Genomic DNA, 20,117 nt, shown 5'->3' with positions numbered 1-20,117 from the left:
CAATAAGAAATGTGATGGCAAATTAATTATAGATTATAGGAATTATGCTATCTGCCATGATTCTAATAATTCCTAATTTAGAACAGAGTCTATATTAAACAACCGTAATAGCTTTTAGGTCTCCTGTCTTATATTTTAGTGGAAATAAGGGCAACTTATTCATTACATTATAATGTGCCTGTGAAAACACAACCAACTTTCAGTTATCCACATCAAAGAATTGTGAATGCATTTGTATTTAGCATGATGTTTTTGCAGAGGACTTAACTTACTAAACTTATGAAAGTATTAAAATAAGCTTAATTGCTTATGTAAACAAGTATGTATATAGGCAAATTTGCCAAATGTGCTTAGAAATGGACATGAGTTGAGCTGTTCAATTCATAATAATTTCCCTAAGTACTCATTTTCAGAAAAAAGAAGATACTGATTAGGAGAACGTATATCATCCAGAAGTAGTTCAGACTCCAAACTAACATTAAGACTATTAATTTTAAGATTTTTAATTAAGATGATTAAAATTAAAGAATTTTCAAGTTCATGTGCCAGCATATTGCTTTGAAAACATGAACATGCCTACCACTTAATTTTAATACTTTATATTTGCTATTCACAGAAGATGGAATGATTCTTTAAGTTCTAAATCTAATATTAGAAAGCAATAATTACGTTTGAGAATCGTTTTTGCCAGATGGAACCTTAACTTCCAAAATAGCAGCAGATTCTCTTAGAAATTTTTTTTTTACAGGCTAGTATCAATTCAAATATATAATAGTTCAATGAAATATTAGAAAAGTTAAAGTGTACCTCCAAGGTTTGAAGAACCTAAGCCACTTGATTGCAAGCCAGTGCCAATACCTGAGCCGAATGGCGTTCCAAAACTAACTCCCAGAGATGGCTGTGGCCCTGGTATAAAAAAAAAAAAAATGGGGGGGAAAAAAAACAAATTTGCCTTACTCTTTCAAGATTAAAGATTCTTTATGAAATTATTTTTAAAATGAACAGTGATTACTTTTAACTGATTCCATTTGTTAAAACTTAGTTTTCAGGATGTCTCTCCAGTCTAACTTATCTATCCAAACTGATTTATCTATCCAAAAATTAAAAAAAGATTTTAAAAAAATTAACCTGTTCAGAACTAGACAATTAAAAGAGGCTTACCGCAATGAAAGATAAATGTTAGTTTAATCTACTAAATAATTTGAAATCTTTAATGTATCATAAATTATCATTCCTTTAGATTTACTGCTAGAATTATTTTAGATCTCCTCACTTGTTTTCTGATAAAACTAGTTGGTATAATCAGTAAACGGTTTTTACTTTTTTTAAATCAAGCTCCTTAGTGTTAGAGTCAAGTCTCAATTGATCAAGAGAGACTGACACTAACATGGCAAAACTATCATGTTATTTCATAAGAGTAAGTACCCAAAAAACTAGGCATGATTTCTCATATGAAATATAAATGATATATACAATAAGTAGATAAAAAACAAGACAATGTTTTATTTTATTAAATTTATTGTTCATTGTAAAGCAAATCAATTACACAGTAACATGACAATTCCAACTTGTTCACAAAAAGTGATAATTGAGTTCTATTCTTAAGCTCTGCTACATTACACCACTTATCACCTGATTAAATAAAGTAATGAACATTTACAAAGGCACCGCTGTGTACCTTGACAGATTCAATACATTCAAGATTTCAATTCAGAAGTTTCTTTCCAACGTTTTGGAAAATGTACTCAGAAGCAGAACGATTAGTCATCCTTTTCCCACTTGTTACTTTAAAGATTTTGGCTGAGTTTGTTTGGCAAGAATAGCATCAAACTTACTAGCCTCTCTTAAACTACTATTTTTTTAAAAACTAAGCAGAATACAAAAATCTAAAAATCTCTCACTTGGATAAATAATTTATGAAAATTATTCAATAAACTTCATAGTACAATCTTCAGTATTGTCTTTTTCAAGCACAGTGATCAGTGCATCTCAAAGATGAGGGAACTGTCAAAGTAATATACACACTAAAATTTAAATTTTTAAAGAAATCAAAGCCTTCAAGTTATCCAATGAAGAATGAGGTTTGTATATTAAAAAGGTAGTGTAAAATTATAAAGCATTTAAAGAAAAACAACCGAGGAACTACATTTTGCTACACTGGGACAGAAACTGGACTTTTCTAATAGCTTCTACCCAGAAAACAAACAATAACTAATAGCAGCCAGAATTCTTATACTACTATTAAAAAAATAATTTAAAATTTTACATCCAGTTTGAGATCAATTTGAGAATAAAATACCTGCCTAGCAGCTCTTTTGTAAAATGTTACTATAGGAAAAAGAAACCAAGCATATTATTATACTTTCTGATTCCTAACAAAAAACATAAAAAACACATGTCCAGTTTCTTTAACATTGAGAGACTTGTTTGTCACAGGTTAATAGGAGGCACTGCTGGTGGAAGACCCTAAAGAATAATGCACACCACAGCCCTCAGCCTTGTAAGTCATAAGAGTTACTCAAATAGCATGCTTTTTGTTGTGTGTGGGTCTGTTGTTAAGAGCAACAGAACATAAGATTTTTCTAATCATCAATATTCAGAATATAATCAAGAACTCATATCTAATGATAAGACTTTCCATTGCACATCAGATACATGATATTTTTAGTTTTGTACCTTCACACAAATTCTGAAGGCAACATCATTTATAAAACTCTTAGGCAAATGTATAACATTTTTTAATAGTAAAAACTCATAATAAATATCTCCCATGCCAAAGTATTAGCATATATTACACTCTGGCCACCATATATATTAGTTTCACTATTAGAAAGCAGTCTAAATCCTTCAGGCAAAAGTTACGTAAACAATTCAAGAAGTCTGCTTTGAAATTTGAATAGTCATTCAATGAGAGGTTCTTATTTCCATAAATAAAATTAAGTGTGTAGTGATATACACCAATGACTGGCCAAAGTGAAATCTTCATGTAGAGTAACATTTTACAAAAGTTACCATATAATATATTCACACACAACAAAACCAGGTTTAGCACTGTAATTCATATTTTCCAGAATAAATTTTCTACTTTCTTAAAAGTAAAACTGCATTAACAGAAAAAGGACTAAAGTGCTAAAAATATTTCATAATTTTCCATGATCACCCCAAATGCCTAATGTAATTAGTATGGTTATTTCTAAGTCACATTTTAAAATAATTTTTCTTTAAAAAACCTAAAATGCATTTTCCCCAGTTTGAAAAATTTTACTCTTACTGATTTAATGGGTAATGTTCCTTTGGTTATTAAATACAACAAAATCACAAAACCACAAGAAACTAAGATGAAATACTTAACGTTTCCTATTTAACACTACACCTTAAATGTCCAAACCTACACTAAGCTAAAAAGTAGGAATTCCTAACAAAACGTCTTGGCTCTCCTTAAAACAGCAGCTAAGTCACATAAGAAAGTCTTATTATGTAAACATCAAGAACTCTTAAAAGTGTCAAAACACAATAGCAAAACTCAATTCCAGGTACATTGCTAAAAAACCTATCCTAAATTAAAATTATACTGAAAAGCCCAATGTAAATGTCTTCAGTTTTTCAGGAGGCTTGGGAAGCACTTATAGACAAGTGTCAAGTTCTGCCAACATGAAACTACGTTATCCACGTATCGATGCTCATGATTTCATACACAAATAGCCTGCTGGATTTTCAATTCTCTGCAGCCTTCAGAACAAATAACTGTAAATCACACATGCCTAAGCCCTAGTATATTTTTTCATTAAAAAAAATTGAAGGACAAAGAAGTCGTTTAAGTCTATTCCTCCTCCTCTGAGAAAGATACAGAAGCCACCTTCAGAAGGCGGCAGTCTAAGAAGCTATTTGCTCTGTGCCCATATTCATGTTAATAAAAATTTCATATGCAAATAAAAGCAAAACCCTTCTGATAACTCAAATCTTGTATAGTTCAACAGTGATGTATAAAAACAATGCATAAGCTCTCTCTACCTTCATCTAGATGGTCTAAAATTTGTTACTGGCACTTAAAAACAAAGATTTCACAGAAGTCACAGGGCATAAGGGATAACTTATGGGTTACAAAACACCATTCAATAAATAGGGACATTTCTAAATGTATCTAACAGAGCTCATAAATCTCACATCATGATGACATGTCTAAAATAATAAAAATTTTGACTGGGAAGGCCTGGGAGACCTTTAGAGAAACAAAAGGAGAAAGAAATGTAAAATTGTTATCACTGTTGTTTAGCTTCTCAGTTCTAAGAATTCATACAATTCAAAGCGAAAACACTGTAAGGTTGTTTAGGTTAATAAATTATAATTTCTGCCATCTGATTAGAAAGCCCTTATGTGGACTTCAAAGTTTCAGGGAAGAGTGAAGGCAGTCAATTTCCCCAAAGCCTGGCAAAAGTCACAGACAAAATTAAAGCCTATGAGCAAAAGGCTCTTCAAGAATACTCCAGATTAAGCTAATATTCTCAACCACCACAGAGGGCAAAGACCAAATCTATATTGTCTACCTTTGTATTCCTCGAGCCCAGCACATAGTAGGCACTCATTTAGATACATCTCCATATATCCACAAGCTCAAAATGTATAAGTGAAAACCTATGAATTTCTCAAAATAATAGTCTATAGATAAGAAAGTTAAACACACACACACACACACACACACACACACACAAACCCTTGACAGGAGGTTTTGCTTCAAGTTTAGGTATTTATCATAGAATATATTCACTTACAACATAACTGTTTATATAACTGACATTTCTCAAGTTTTATTTAATAGAATGGAAATTCACTATGTTCAAAGAACACTTAACCAAATCTACACTTATCTACTTTAGGATTAATACTGGCTCTAAAAAGTAAACTAGTACTATGGTTGGTTTGATTAACTGGTTAAGTAATCATGAGAGCTGATGGTCATAATTATGGGATTGATTCCTTTTAAGAAGAAATATCAATCCTCAAAGGAATCAATCCCATAATGACTTTTTCCCTCCATAACTTAAGAATGCAATCCTACACTCCAGCCAGCTAGAGAGCTACCAGACAGTGCTCATGCGAGCCACTATTCACACGGGTCCAGCCACGGGATATGGAGGATTTGGCATGAATCTATCATCAACCCTTTACTTATGGCAAGTCAATTCTGTCATCTCCAAATGTGAAGAACAATTTTTTAAACTGCCAGTAGTGAAAACCAGAGAATGCTTCCCTAGTATAGGTAGCTTGAATGCAATCTAAGTATGTATTAATTTTTTTGTGTGTATTATAATGTACTACTGGACTATATGGAACTCTCAGAAAGACACATGCTATTGAATAATAAGCATTACCAAGAAATTTATGAATGATTAAAATAAAAAAATCAATATCAATTAAGACTATTTTTCCACATCAAGCTTCAAACCTGACAAAAGGGATGGCAGGATTAAGATAATTATTAACCTCCGAAAGACACAGGACCAAATAAAACACTGTAGAATGACCACAAAAAATGTTTCTCTAATTAGAAGTGTAACTAAACCAAGGAATAAAACAATCTGCTTTCCATGTCACCAATTATTTTCATCTGTTCAACTTCCCAGTTGCTCCTTAATGTGCAATCTACATCTCAAAACATCTTTTTCCTGCTCTTGCTGTTCTGTTCACCTTGAAAAGGTACAATTCTAGCATTTATCTTCTTCAAAATTTGGTTTAGAGGGCTTGTATTCTGTTTACAGTCAACATATATACAAACAAGCCTACTGATCTTCAACATACCTTCAGTCAATAAAAGCATACTTCATCCTGAATGTGGGTACTTTGTAATCACTATGTATGAGGAAAATGAGAATGCACCATCTGTCAGTATCATATATGAAAAATTCAACGAATGGATGGATGATCTCTGACTTTAAAACAATAAATGGTACAATCATGATTTCAGAATCTAATGTTATTCTTAAATGTAATTCACTAGTGAAACACCATGTTCTAAAGGGCATTTATAGCAATACAGCAAATAACATTAAGTAGATTCACAATATTCAATATCTAATTGATGTATAATTATTGCTAAGACTACCCTGCCTTTTTTATCAGGTATGTTTATAATTGTGTCCATCACAATTTTAGATTGTATTGGAACAGCTACTCATAGAAATTTCTTCAGTGCTCACACAAATGGAAGACTTATAAAAACGCACATAAATGTTCTGCATTGGAACAGTAAGAAGCTATAACTTGAATGCGTTCAGACCTGTAGCAGGCTGTTGCTGCTGTGTAAGTGTTGCAGCCATGGCAACGGCTGCTGCGTTTGGCATGGTGCTGAAAGGGGTGGGTCCAGTAGTAACTCTGGGTGTGTTCTGCCACTTCTTGGCTTCTGCTCGCCTTGTTTCAAACACATCAACAGCATCTCCCAAGAACATTTTCCTGTAGCCAAGGTACTGTTCTTTCAGAACCTAAAAGAATAAAAAATAAACAAACAAAACGGCTAAATGAAGTTCCACATTGACTATGGTAATACGTGGATGAATATAACTGTAAGTTACCAGACACTCCCAATATTATACATTCAATCCAAACTGCAAATCAGAGTGCTAATAACGCACTTTGGTGTAGGAAGTGATGAGTTCAAGAGTTCTACTGCTCCCTTGAATAGTTTACTCCCTATCCTTACAATATGCTTCCTAAAATACTGTCTTTGTGAGGCCTTGTTTAAAATAAATCAGCTAAGCTTTTAGACAGAGTAATATTTAAATACTCCAACAATGTGCAGATGGATGAATGAAAAGAATTTAAAAATAAATATTCCAGTTTTTCAAGAAACTTTCCCCTCAAATGTCCAACCTTTTCATAGCCTTTTGATTAAAAGTTAAAAAAAAAAAAAAGAAAGGAAAAAAAGTCAGCACTAAATATATATACTTATAAGTACATTTTTTAGAAGGCCTGGGTAACACATGCTAAAATAAGGTGTTGCACTTCAGCAGTGCTTGGAGGGTATGATGAGGGCTTCTACTTTATTGCTATTATTTGACCATTGTACAATGAGACTTGATTCATGTTAAAGTTATGAACCCAACCACCCGCCTCAAAGAAAAAAAGTGAGTTTATAACTCCAGAGTAAGAAAAATTCCCAAGTTCATAGTGAGCTGCTTTTACCCAATCCATCTGCCTTGATTAAGGCCATTAACAGCAACAATTCTGTTTCACTTTAGAATTATTTTATGCTTTCACTGAAGATTTAGCCTAATTTAGATAGGTTTTTAACCACTTTTTGAAGAGACACAGATTTTTCATATTTCTTACATTTCTTAGCAGAAATTAGTAAACATTAGGTTCTGATTATAACAAATACAGCAGTTAAAAATCTTACTGTTGTTTATAGTATTTAAAAGCTATCATCGCCCTTTTTGTGTGGATGTCAGTGTTTGATGTTCCAATTCCAAACTTTGCTACATTTATGATGTATTAAAAAAGGGGGCCTGCCAAGAACTGGATATTGGGGAAGATATAAAGCCAGAATCAAGACATATGATGTAAGAAAAACAAGCACTACCGATCTCTTGCAAATCCACCCTTCCTTTTCCTGGGCAAGCATCAGTATCCCATAAATTTTAGTTCTACTTCAGATAATGGAAAATAATGATCCACCTTAGAAACTTAAGACCATTAGTTAAAAGAAACAGGCTGGCCGCGGTGGCTCCCACCTATAATCCCAGCCCTTAGGGAGGTCTAGGCAGGAGGACTCCTTGAGGCCAGGAGTTAAGATCAGCCTGGGCAACACAGCAAGTGCCCCTCTCTACAAAAAGTTAAAAAATTAGCTAGGTGTGGTGGTGCATGCCTGTAGACCTAGCTACTCAAGAGGCTGAGGCTGAGGTGGGAGGATCGCTTGGGCCCAGGAGATTGAGACTGCAATGAGTCATGATTACGCCACTGCACTCTAGCATGGGCAACAGAGCAAGCCCCTGTCTCAACAAAACAAAACAAAATAATAAAACAAACAAACAAAAACGCTGTCATCAGCCATGATTTATAAAACAAATTGCTAAAACTTCCAAATGTGTTCATGTTCCTGAGGCCTGGCTGGATAAGATAGTTAACGCCTGTTTCAACAGATTACCTAATGAAAAACAAAACGAACAAAAAAATGTCTTGTGAGATTTCTACAAGAAATAAAGAAACCTAGAGCTTAGTTTGCTCACTAAACTAAGCTAAAAATAATGGCAACATACCAAATCTGATTATAAAATATTCTTTGGTTCTCAGGAATATCCTTTTGTTCTTGGGTTGCTTAAAGAGTAGGTCAAAATTTCATGTCTACAACGTTTATTTGATGTGATCTAGGGCAGTTTTATGTGGTCTTGGTCTCACTGTTTTATGGTCATATTACCAAAAATGATATATTTTCCAAACCAGAGAGGAGAAAGTGCTGTTAAAAAATATGTACATTTACACCTGGCATTTGCTCTGAAATACTTCGGGGGGGAAAAAAGCATCTTCTGTGGAGCATTGATAAAACAAGTTCAGCAGGGTTTTGATAATGGTTGAAATTAGGTAGTCATACCTGGGCATTCATTATAATGATAGCCTACTTTTGTGTATATTTGAAAGATTTCATAATAAAAATTAAGGAAAAAAATTCTGCACAACGGACTTCAAAGTGCCATACATTGATTTTATTAAAAAATTAAAGTAACATTTATTATACACTAACAGAATTTTTTTTAAATCTGATAAAATTCCTCCTTTAGAACAAAATTTAAAGATTTGGGTTACAGTTTTAAATCTACTAAAGCAAAAGGTCTAAAGTGCACTACCATTTCAAAAATGGTGTAATTTAAATGGTTAACTTAAAAAAATTCTTACTATGCATGAAATCAAAATAAAAATGAAAATGTTGATAATTCCAATTAAACTCTATTCTACACAGTTGATAATTTATCTAGACTCAGGTTTCGCCACTTGAATTTTGGACCACATACACTCTAAGATTAAAGAGTTTAATTACATTTGCTCAATTAGTTAGAAAAGATGTACGTACCTTGAACATTTCACTTAAATACATTTTTAAAACTCACGTTATTATATGAGAGTCAAAATATTCAGGCTGGGTGCAGTGGCTCATGCCCATAAATCCTAGCACTTTGGGAGGCCGAGGAGGGAGGACTGCCTGAATTTAGTAGTTCGAGACCAGCCTGTGCAACATGGCAAAACCCTGTCTCTACTAAAAATACAAAAAATTAGCCAGGCGTAGTGACACGTGCCTGTAGTCCCAGCTATTCAGGAGGCTGAGGCATGAGAATCACTTGAACCCAGGAGGTGGAGGTTGCAGTGAACCAAGATCATGCCACTGAACTCCAGCCTGGGCAACAGAGCAAGAGCCTGTCTCAAAAAAAAAAAAAAAAAAAAAAAAAAGCGAGAGTCAGTCTAAATATTCAGTGATAAATCATTTTATTTACATTATTTAATAAACACAAACAGTTCCCTGTCTTTAGAAGGGAGAAATGCTGTAAGCTAGTTTTTAATGCAGTGGCCAATAAACATTTAAAACAGATAAAATTAAGGTAGTACAAAATCATTTGCTACTAAGAATGCTTATTTTTTCTTTTTTTTTTTTTTGAGACGGAATCTTGCTCTGTTGCCCAGGCTGGAGTGCAGCGGTGTGATCTCAGCTCACTGTAACCTCCACCTCCTGATTTCAAGCGATTCTCCTGCCTCAGCCTCCCAGGTAGCTGGGACTACAAGTGCCCGCCACCATACCCGGCTAATTTTTGTATTTTTAGTAGAGATGGGGTTTCACCATATTGGCCAGGCTGGTCTCGAACTCCTGACCTTGTGATTCGCCCGCCTCGGCCTCCCAAAGTGCTGGGATTACAGGTGTGAGCCACTGTGCCTGGCTAAGAATGCCTATTTTCTATAGTGCTATTTATAGTGGTAAAGAAATAGAAACCACCTAAATATCCAACAGAAAATGGGTTAAACAATGTACAAACATACGACAAACTCCTGCATTAACTATTAAAAATGATATTCAGGAAATATGTGTATTAATATAGAAAGTTATTCACAATACACTGCTTAAAAAAAGTTATAACAACAGACTACAGGGTACTTGGATCTTTTTTAAAAGAACAGGTATTATCAACCGTTATGTCTGGGTACGTTATGGATTAGAGTAGTTTTCATCTTTTCACTTGTATATAATTTTAGCTATTTCTGTATCAAGCATGGACACATTTGTCCCCAGATGAACAAATACTTGGGTCTACATATCCAGGTAGATAAATGGGCAATGAAAACTTACCTTTACGTTTTCATGAATAGACTGAAGTTGTGCCGCTAAAGCTACAAATGTTTGATAAATTTTCTGCATAGCCATTGACAAATCTATAAAAGAAAATTACATTATCACCCAAATATATACAGATATATAGCACAATCCATTTTATTTTTCTACTTGAGTCCAATTTTTGGCATAGTTAACGTGTAGGAGAAAAAAACTCTATCAACGTTCTCATGGCTAGAGAACATACAGAGTAGCAGACTGAGAGAAGAATGTCTACAAAAGAAATCTGGGGGGAAGGCCCTAAGATTTCTGCCCTTGTTACCACAGTAACAATTCATATAATAAAGCATATTATATTTATAGGGAATAAAGGAGTAGTAAATGACTTTTAAGGAAATTTTCTTAAAGGGGCTACCAGTAGTTATCCAGAATACCTATTATATAACCACATCTATCTCCTACAAACAAAAGTTCAAAAAAAAATTACCACAGTAAGCATGTTACCTTGAGGGGTTATATGTGAATTATTTGCTTGAGTGGCAAGATGGTTTTCTAGTTCTTCAATCTGCTGCCTGTACTGCTGAAGCTGTACCTCAAATTGCTGAACCAAGATTCTGAAGTAGCTTTAAAAAACATTTAAAAAGTCAGATCAAACGTTTTTTTAATTTGGAGTGACAAATCCAAATTAAGGAATATTCTGCAATAATTTAATAGTCTTCGAAAGTATCAAGGTTATCCAAGGAAAGGAAGGACTGAATAACTGTGACTGGAAGAGATTAAGGAGAAATTACAAATGCACTGTGAATCCCAAATAGGATGCTGAAACAGAAGTACATTAGTGGAAAAACTGGTTGAATTTCAGTAAGTGTAGTAGTTTAGTTAATAATATTGTAACAATTTTAGTTTCCTGTTCTTGGTAATTATACTATAGTTATAAGTTAACATTAGGGGAAGCAAGGGAAGTGATATAAATAAATTCTCTGTACCACTATTTTGGAAGTTTTCTGTAAGGTTAAAATAAATTTAAAATAAAGTAGAAACGTCTACCAACCAGATTTCAGAATTAAGAATTTATAGTCATTTTATCAATAAAATTTATAATCTGAGAACACCATAGTATACTACAGAAAGCACATGTAATTATTGCTACTTTTCTAATAAATTTACCCACAGAGAGTGCTAGATTAAAAAAAGAAAGTATCTTGAATAGTATACAAAGGAATCTGAATGTTTTTCAGTAAAAAATGGGCAACCATGAATGCATTTTGCAAAATTAGCTCTGATGGCAGTATTAAGTACAAGACAGAGGGATAAAATAGTAGAGGAAGTCCAGTGAGGAAGCACATCCCATGCCAATCTGAGTAAGAGGAATATCATGGGCATTATGAATTTCCTGACTTTGAGAACTGTTAAGTATGAGAATATCCTTATTTTTAAGAAATATCCACTGAAGTACTTTAGCATAGTGAACATTATTTCTGCAAATAACCCAAACTGTTTGGGGGAGAAATGTATATATACATATAGAATGTGAGGAACAAAAATATGGTAAAAATGTTAATATGTAGGAAATTGGAATGAAAGGCATACAGGAATTTTTAGTTCTCATCTTGAAACTTTTCTGTAGACCAAAATTATAATAAAAAACTAAAAGAATAAAATAAGTAAGGGGCCAGGCGTGGTGGCTCACATCTGTAATCCCAGCACTTTAGGAGTCTGAGGCAGGAGAATCACTTTAGCCTAGGACCAGCCTAGGCAACACTGTGAAATGGCATCTCTACAAGTTAATTAATTAATTGTGAGGGACCAGGAATCAAACAGACCTCCACCACTCAACTCACTTTTGCATACCTCAGTCTCTTTATCGCTAAAATTGGAGTAACAACAGCTACAGAGATCTTGTGAAATATAAAGGTAAAGCATGTATAGTCCTAAGCACACTGCATGGGAAATAGTAAGCATTTGGTAAACATCAGTTATTATCTTCATCAACATGGAAGGACATAAGAGACAAGATATATTTTACATGTATGAAAGCCAAATGTATATACAAGCTGAGTGATGTGATTACAGGTTGGTTTTTTCTTCTACTTATCTATATTTTCTAATTTTTCTTCCAGAACATGTATTACCTATGTAAATGAATAATGGTAATTTTCCATTACCAGCAAAATTTAATAAAATGGAGTAGACTCTGTAAGTAATATGTACATGAAGTATAAATGCATAATAGTGGTGAAAAGCTCAGATCTTAGCCTTCACTTACCCTGCAGTCAAATGGTGTTAATGGAGATAAACCTTTTTAGGGTTATTATGAAATTTAAAATCCATGTAAAGTGCTTATTGGCTCAGCCTTTCCACATACTATACTAAAAATATTTAGTTTGTATACTATTATTACTGTTCTGCTTTCTGAAAGTGAGAAACATTTGTTTTTAAAAATCCAGCAACTTACTCAGCAGGAGCTGCATATTCATGTTGAAGTCCAGGTGGTGTCTTCTGGGTTCTTAAAGCTATTTCAGCATTCTTTAACTCCTAATACACCAGAGGATTAAAAAAAAAAAAAAAAAAAAAGCGAGTTAAGAGTTATGTTAAAAATACCATACGAAAAAACATATTCAGTCTCTGGACTGAAACTTCAAACAATACCTTGGAGGTTCATGCTATAAGAACATATTATGGATGAAGCTGCTTCACAAGTTGCTAAAACCTTTCAAGAGCAGACAAATTACAGTTTTAACAAACTTATAAAGAGCTGTAGATCTATTTTTAAAACTATGGATTTCTGCAGGATTCACGAAGTGAATTCATTTACAGCGTAAAGATTATATTACTACTTAAAAGCATTAATATAAATGCAGAAAATACTTTTTTTTTTAAAAAGGCAGGTAGTAATAATAATGTTGAGGCTGAGGCAGGCACAATTAACCATTTGGGTGCTTGCTATGTACCAAACACTATGCTAAAAGTTACTTCTCAAGGACAACATTACAATGTAGGGAATGTTTCTCTCTTTATAGATGAAGAAATGGATTTACAAAGCCATTAAGTAACTTGACCAATATCATGTTGCTAGAAGACCGGAGAACTGGATCTTTCAAAGCTTACACACTCAACCATTCTTATATTGCTTTCTACAATTCCAGCCAACGTTTTTTCAAGATTAGTATTCTGTTTACCCCCTTACATTCCACATTCCTATCATTTCACTATATTTTTGACCTCTATTTAAGTATTCTTTATTTCACAAAGAGTTACTTTAACTTTATATTCCCTGTAGCAACATCTCTTCCTCATTAAACTGCCAAGCTGCTAAGTTGATGACTGTTTTTTCTACATCCTTTTCACTCAACTCAGGCTTCCATCCCACCCCACTCCAGTACAAATACATGTGTAGGTGATTCAAGACTCTGACCCCTGCTACCTCTGTAAGCACTGACTCTAGCCAGGCCCAGACTCTCATAACACTAAACTGCTTGAAGATCTTCAGACATGCCCATACCCTCGTTCATGATACTTTCCTCTTTTTCAAGACTCAATGTAAAGGTAATCTACACTGGACAGATGATAAAAATGCCCACTTGAGGCCTCTGTGCCCCTACAAAACCCTTGCACCTGGATCATATCACCTAATGGATTTAACTCTCTCCCTAGTCTAAGTCTTGATCCCTAATGCCTGCTGAAGCACCTGACACATAACAGATCTTTTAAAAATGTTAGTTGAATGACTGGAGAGCTGAACTCAGTAATTTAACTTCAATAAACCATGAGGCCCCCACTCACCCCAAAAGAAGAACCATCCTAATTTAAACTCAAGTTACTTACTAAAAATGAAGTATATAAAAGACTTTGTCTTCCATAAGAATCTGGCCTACATCAGTTCTAACTGCAGAACTGCTTATATTTCCCAGAAAGGCTTTCTTTGAAGAAAAGGTTTTAGGGTTAAATAAGACTGATACTTTATACAGGATTCAGAACTTTTTTTTCAATTCACTAGACTCTTAGTAGAGTATTAGTTCGTAGCTACTAGACATTAGAGTAATCTTAGATCAAATTTCTTTAAAAAATTTTTTAAATTTTTTTTTTCTCTTTTTCTTCTTCCTCTTTGACCTGGTGAGCATGAAAGAAAAATCTTTTTTTTTTAATTTAATTTAATTTTTTAAGTTCCAGGGTAGATGTGCAGGTTTGTTACATAGGTAAACGGGTGCCATGGTGGTTTGCTGCACCTATCAACTCATCACCTAGGTATTAAGCCCAGCATGCACTAACTATAAAATTCCTGAAATTCAGCTCAGATGATTCTTCCTTAAGGAAACTTTTGACTCCCAACCTCTTATTCCTTTGCCACCTTTATGCTCTTCTCAATCTTTTATTATTTCATTCACCCTACTAGACTTTTACTACCTTTGGAGTTGTCTTTTTATATCTAAAAGACTATTAATGTGCCCACTATATGACAGCTACTCCACAAACAGCGGTGAATGCAATCATTCAGTTTTAGAGTTAAAATGGGTCCCATTACAGCATTCACTTCTTTCTTTCAAGTTTGCTTCCTCCATTATTTTGCTCTAATTACGTTTTCTATATAACTTATATATAATTTCAAATATTTCACATAATTTCATGTGATGTTTAATCACAGTCTAAACATTCTCCAGTATAAAAACATAATTAACTCTTTCTATTCCCTAGAAAGGACATACGTGATGATTAGGAAGAATAAGTGAAGAGGAAACACGGGGCAATACAGGTTGAGTATTCCATATTCAAAAAGCTTGGGACCAGAAGTGTATTGGATTTCAGAATTTTTCTGATTCTGGAATATTTGCATACATAAAATCAGGCACCTTGGGGATAGAACCCAAATTTAAACACAAAATTCATTTGTGTTTCTTATACACATAGCCTGAAAGTAACTGTACACAATTTTAATAATTTTGTACATGAAACGAAGTTTTAACTGTAACCTATCCCATGAGTTCAGGTGTGGAATTTTCCACCTGTGGCATCATGTTAGCACTCAAAAAGTTTTGGATTTTGCAACATTTCAGATTTTGGATTAGGGATGCTCAACTTGTATTACATTCGTATTTAACCAAATAAATGTGTTAACAGACCAGGAAATCTGAGGACAGACAATAAAGTCTTTGAAATCCCTTTAGCCATTACAGTTTAGAGTAGCTCTTTTAGTAACACATCATTATTAAAAAGATTACAAGATACTCTCCAATAGTGGACTTAAAGACCCAAAAGCACCTATAAAAATTTTACTTAAAATACTACCACTTCATTTGTGAAGATCACAGCCCTCTGATAAATCCACAGCAAAAAGGCATCTCTCACATGAAGTTCATTAACAGATCAGGGACAACTTCACGGAAAGATTTCTAGACTGCTATGATGAGATCAAGTATATTCTGTAATTACGATAACTACAACACAAATAAATCACCTATTGTCATCCTTTCCCACTGAGGTAGAAAAGAACTACATATATTTAATATGTATTGTATATTACACCATAAGGAGGAAAAACAAGTAGACATTAGTGACAGACAACATTAGCCACACTACTATTTATTTTTATTTGTAATTTTTTGAGACGGAGTTTTGCTCTTGTTGCCCAGGCTGGAGTACAATGGTGCAATCTTGGCTCACTGCAACCTCCACCTCCCAGGTTCAAGCAATTCTCCTGCCTCAGCCTCCGGAATAGCTGGGATTACAGGCATGCGCCACCACGCCTGACTAATTATTGTATTTTTAGTATAGACGGGATTTCACCATGTTGTTCAGACTGGTCTCGAACTCCTGACATCAGGTGATTTACCTGCCCCGGCTTCCCAAAATGCTGGGATTATAGGAGGGGGCCACCAGGGCTGGCCTACTATTTTTATTAACTAAGATTTAACCACGACTTGCAAGTCATCAAATTTCATATCCACACAGCATGATATAATTTTTATTTAATAACTGACAGTTAAAAAAACATTATTTTCTGACTAGCTATGTTTCCTCTTATATAATAGGCCAATTTAGCCAGCAACCACACTTATAAAACCTAGTTAGTTAACAGCATAAGCTCTGGAGTTGGATTACCAGGGTCTGAATCCAGGCCCTTCAATTTACTAACAAAGCTCTGTGCTTTTTTTCTTATTTATATAATGGGGATAATAATTCCTACCTTGTTGGGTCTTTTCAGAAATACTTAATGGTTTTAACAGATACAAATTGCTTAGGATACTGTCTTGTATACAGAAAACGCTTAATAAAAACTCATTATTAAAGTATATGAGTTATCTGGTTTTCTACCGGTATGCCTGTATCAAATTTTATAATTAAAAACAAACAAAACAAAACAAAACATCTTATTTCCATTTTGGAAAAAACAAAACAAAAAAACCCTATGGTAAAATGGCCATAAGTTGGTATACCTGAGCAGTTTCTATTTTCAATTTGTCAATGTTGAGAGTGTTTCTCTGTATTCCATTGGCAGCCAACGACAGGAGCTGCTTCAGAGCTTTAATATCTTCTTGTACCTTAAGCATTGCTTTTGAAGACATTCTACTAATTTCTTCTTGAACTTGTTTCTGCTCCTTCACAAATTTCCTAAAAAATATATATAAAACTGAGTTTTAAAAAATATATCTTTAGTTTCCTACAAAAAATATATATATACTTAAAACAGTCCAAGTGTTTTAAAATACAAAATTAAAAATTCATCTATAGTTCACACTTTTTTACAGAATGGCAGTTATACAATTTTAATTCCTGTTGTTCTGCTTTTTTTCTGATTTCTAAAAGCATTAACATTTTAACCCTAGTTAAGAGATGCTCCTCTAGGATGCGATTTGAGGAGGAAGAGATGCTCCCCTTAAGAAGTATTCTAGAATTCTTCAAGTGTTATTTATCTAATTATATTTGACACTTACTGGAGATTTTCAACATCCTGGCAGATGACAGGAGGTAGATTTTCATCCTTCAGAGCTTTACTATCCCTAAGAAAAATGCAAAACATGTATTAAGATCACTGAGATTTTAAAAAGTTGACAGCTGAGTTTTAATAGAATATTAGAGTATTAAGACACAAGAAAATATAGCAAAAAAGCACATATGGCTTCTCTGGATGATTTCAAAGCTCTTTATAAAAAACATAAATTTATTGTAAATAGGATCTATAAAATAATTTTAACAATTCATCTGACATGAAGATTTCTTATCTAAGAAGATTGGCATCTATTAAAAACATACTTAAAAGCATTTGACTAAATGTCTAACAAAAAAATCAGAGAATACTGCAAATTGGGTGAGATGTTAAACTAAGTTCCCTCTGGCTTAAAGATTCTGACTGACAATTTATTCCATTCCAAAATATTAATGTATTCATTAAACAAAGTCTACAAAACTTCTCACAACGAGATGCTCAAAATACTTTTGAAAAATAACTTCAGTTAGTTCTTCAACATGCATTAGAATGAAAAAATAAGACCTAGGCAGAGTTTACAGGAATAATAAATATTTAATGAGAATAAGAACAAGTGAAATTTGGCATGCCGCAATGGAATCATGAGTCAGATTTCATAACCCTTATGCAGATCTTAGTTTCTCTCATCTTCTTCATTTAAATAGTAAGCTAAAATATACACAGGATGTTTGTAAGGAGTGAATTTGTCATTTATTTATGAACGCTTTATTTAATATAGTGCAAATCACGTGAGAAAATATAACTGGTAATAAGAATGACCATCTTCAAACATATACATGATGTATATGGAGGCTATTCTCTTCACTGAAAACACCAGGACATAAAATGTGACTGACACAATAATTCATATATTTTTTAAATGCTCCAAAAGTTCCATGAGTTGTTCAATATTTAATAGACTAAAGAAATAAACACACATATTTGTATTTATTTATATTAGAGAAATACCAAACACCTTTCTAGAAATAGTTTTAAATTTTCTTAATGACTAAAAACTAAAGATTTGACCTTTCATTATCTTACCAGAACATATGTCTATTATTTCTTTTAACAAATACCATTACAAAAAAGTTTTTTCTCCTAAATGTATATGATATTTACTTTCAATTATACCATCTGCCTACAATTTAATAAGTTAAACTCTTCAATTAAATTGTCTTAAGGGTAAATTTGTAAACTTACTCTGGTCTTGTTCCCGTTTTATCACCTAGAAAATTCAAGAAGCTTCACGTAAAAAAACTGGTAATTGAACAACATACTCCAAATACAAGCTTTAAATTAACAAATTAAAGTATAAATATAAACTGTTAAGCATTTCTTTGCTTGCCTCGTAAACATCATGTGATGTCATGACTCGTCATGAACTCAGAAGCAAAGCATTTTATGAAGACATCTGTACACATAAGCAGATATATGGCAGATGTACATCTACTTTCAAGGGCAAGAATCTTCCTTTCTCAACCATCTTCCGTGAAAAATATCCTGTATGGAAAATTTATGTTGTTGCCTACCAGTTCAACTCCTGATAACTTTACCTGACACTTTTTAAGGCCCTATCAGTACAGAATACTATGTCAGATTACCTGAACTTCTCCAATCTGACAATCCCTTAAAACAATTATCACAATTTATCTTCCCATCTGCCATGAATACCTTATCACACCCTCACAACAACGGACATATTTTATAAAAACCTTGCCAGTTACGTAGGTGAAAAATGCCACTTCATAATAATTCTTAGTTTATATTTGGTGAAGACAACCATTTTCTTCAAATGCTCATGAGACAAGTATATTTCTCCTTTCGTGAACTGCTTACTTGTGATTTGCACTTTTCTTGCGGTATTTTTCTTATATATTTCTAAGAGCTATTTCAACATTAAGTATATTATTTGTCTCATTTACATAATTTCATATGTATTTCTAATATTAGACTCTTGTAAGATGTATTTCAATTTCAGAGATGTTAAAATGTGAAAAAATAAGCACCTAAAAATCAAGCATTTTGGGCAGACTGCTTGAACCCAGGAATTGGAGACCAGCCTGGGCAAGAGGGCAAAACCCTGTGCCTACCAATTTTTTTTAAATTTCTGAGACGGAGTCTCATTCTAGTGCCCAGGCTGGAGTGCAGTGGCGTGATCTCAGCTCACTGCAACCTCTGCTACTGCTACCCAGGTTCAAGCGATTCTCCTGCCTCAGCTTCCCGACTAGCTGGGATTACAGGTGCCTGCCTCTGTGCCCGCCTAGTTTTTGTATTTTCAGTAGAGACGGGGTTTTACCATCTTGGCCAGGCTGGTCTTGATCTCCGGACCTCATGATCCACCTGCCCTGGCCTCCCAAAGTGCTGGGATTACAGGCGTGAGCCACCGCGCCTGGCCAAAATTTTTTTAAAAATTAGCTAGGCATGGTGCTGCGTACTTGTGGTCCCAGCTACTTAGGAGGCTAAGGTAGAAGAATCACTTGAGCCAGGGAGGTGGAGGGTGCAGTGAGGTGAGATCACACCACTGCATTCCAGCTTGCATGACAGAGCAAGACACTGTACCCAAAAAAAAAAAAAAAAAAAAAAAAAATCAAGCATTTTACTTTCCTCATTTACCTTTTACCTCTGCACATAGGGTTTTACTTTTTTACCTCTTTCATCCAACTGTAATTTATTAAGTTTTTTTCTGTCATATTTAGTATCTCTAAAATTGCCACCTATCTTCTATAGATGTCCTAGATTTTATGAGACATGGAAATAAAAATAAGGATTTAATTTTATGTTTTTCCAAATAATTCACCAACTTTTAAATTGACTAGCATATTATTTCTTTGATATGACATATTATTATAT

General features: G+C 33.7%; 1 protein-coding gene across 4 annotated transcripts in view; it reads right to left on the bottom strand.

Moving 5' to 3' along the window:
• The window catches only part of NUP58 (nucleoporin 58), a 48,116-nt gene that overhangs the window by 11,896 nt on the left and 16,103 nt on the right, over positions 1 to 20,117 (bottom strand). For all 4 annotated transcript variants that reach the window (XM_054528813.1, XM_054528814.1, XM_002824092.5 and 1 more), the window contains 8 exons: positions 18,468 to 18,492; positions 17,233 to 17,298; positions 16,735 to 16,909; positions 12,759 to 12,838; positions 10,808 to 10,926; positions 10,322 to 10,404; positions 6,275 to 6,476; positions 808 to 906 (listed from right to left, as the gene is read on the bottom strand). In XM_054528813.1, coding sequence (XP_054384788.1) covers positions 808 to 906; positions 6,275 to 6,476; positions 10,322 to 10,404; positions 10,808 to 10,926; positions 12,759 to 12,838; positions 16,735 to 16,909; positions 17,233 to 17,298; positions 18,468 to 18,492 — 849 coding nt within the window. The remainder of the gene's footprint in view (positions 1 to 807; positions 907 to 6,274; positions 6,477 to 10,321; positions 10,405 to 10,807; positions 10,927 to 12,758; positions 12,839 to 16,734; positions 16,910 to 17,232; positions 17,299 to 18,467; positions 18,493 to 20,117) is intronic.

This window comes from Pongo abelii, chromosome 14 (assembly GCF_028885655.2).
Source record: "Pongo abelii isolate AG06213 chromosome 14, NHGRI_mPonAbe1-v2.0_pri, whole genome shotgun sequence".
Classification (NCBI taxonomy): Eukaryota; Metazoa; Chordata; class Mammalia; order Primates; family Hominidae; genus Pongo; species Pongo abelii.
This window is presented reverse-complemented; position numbering and strand designations above follow the sequence as displayed.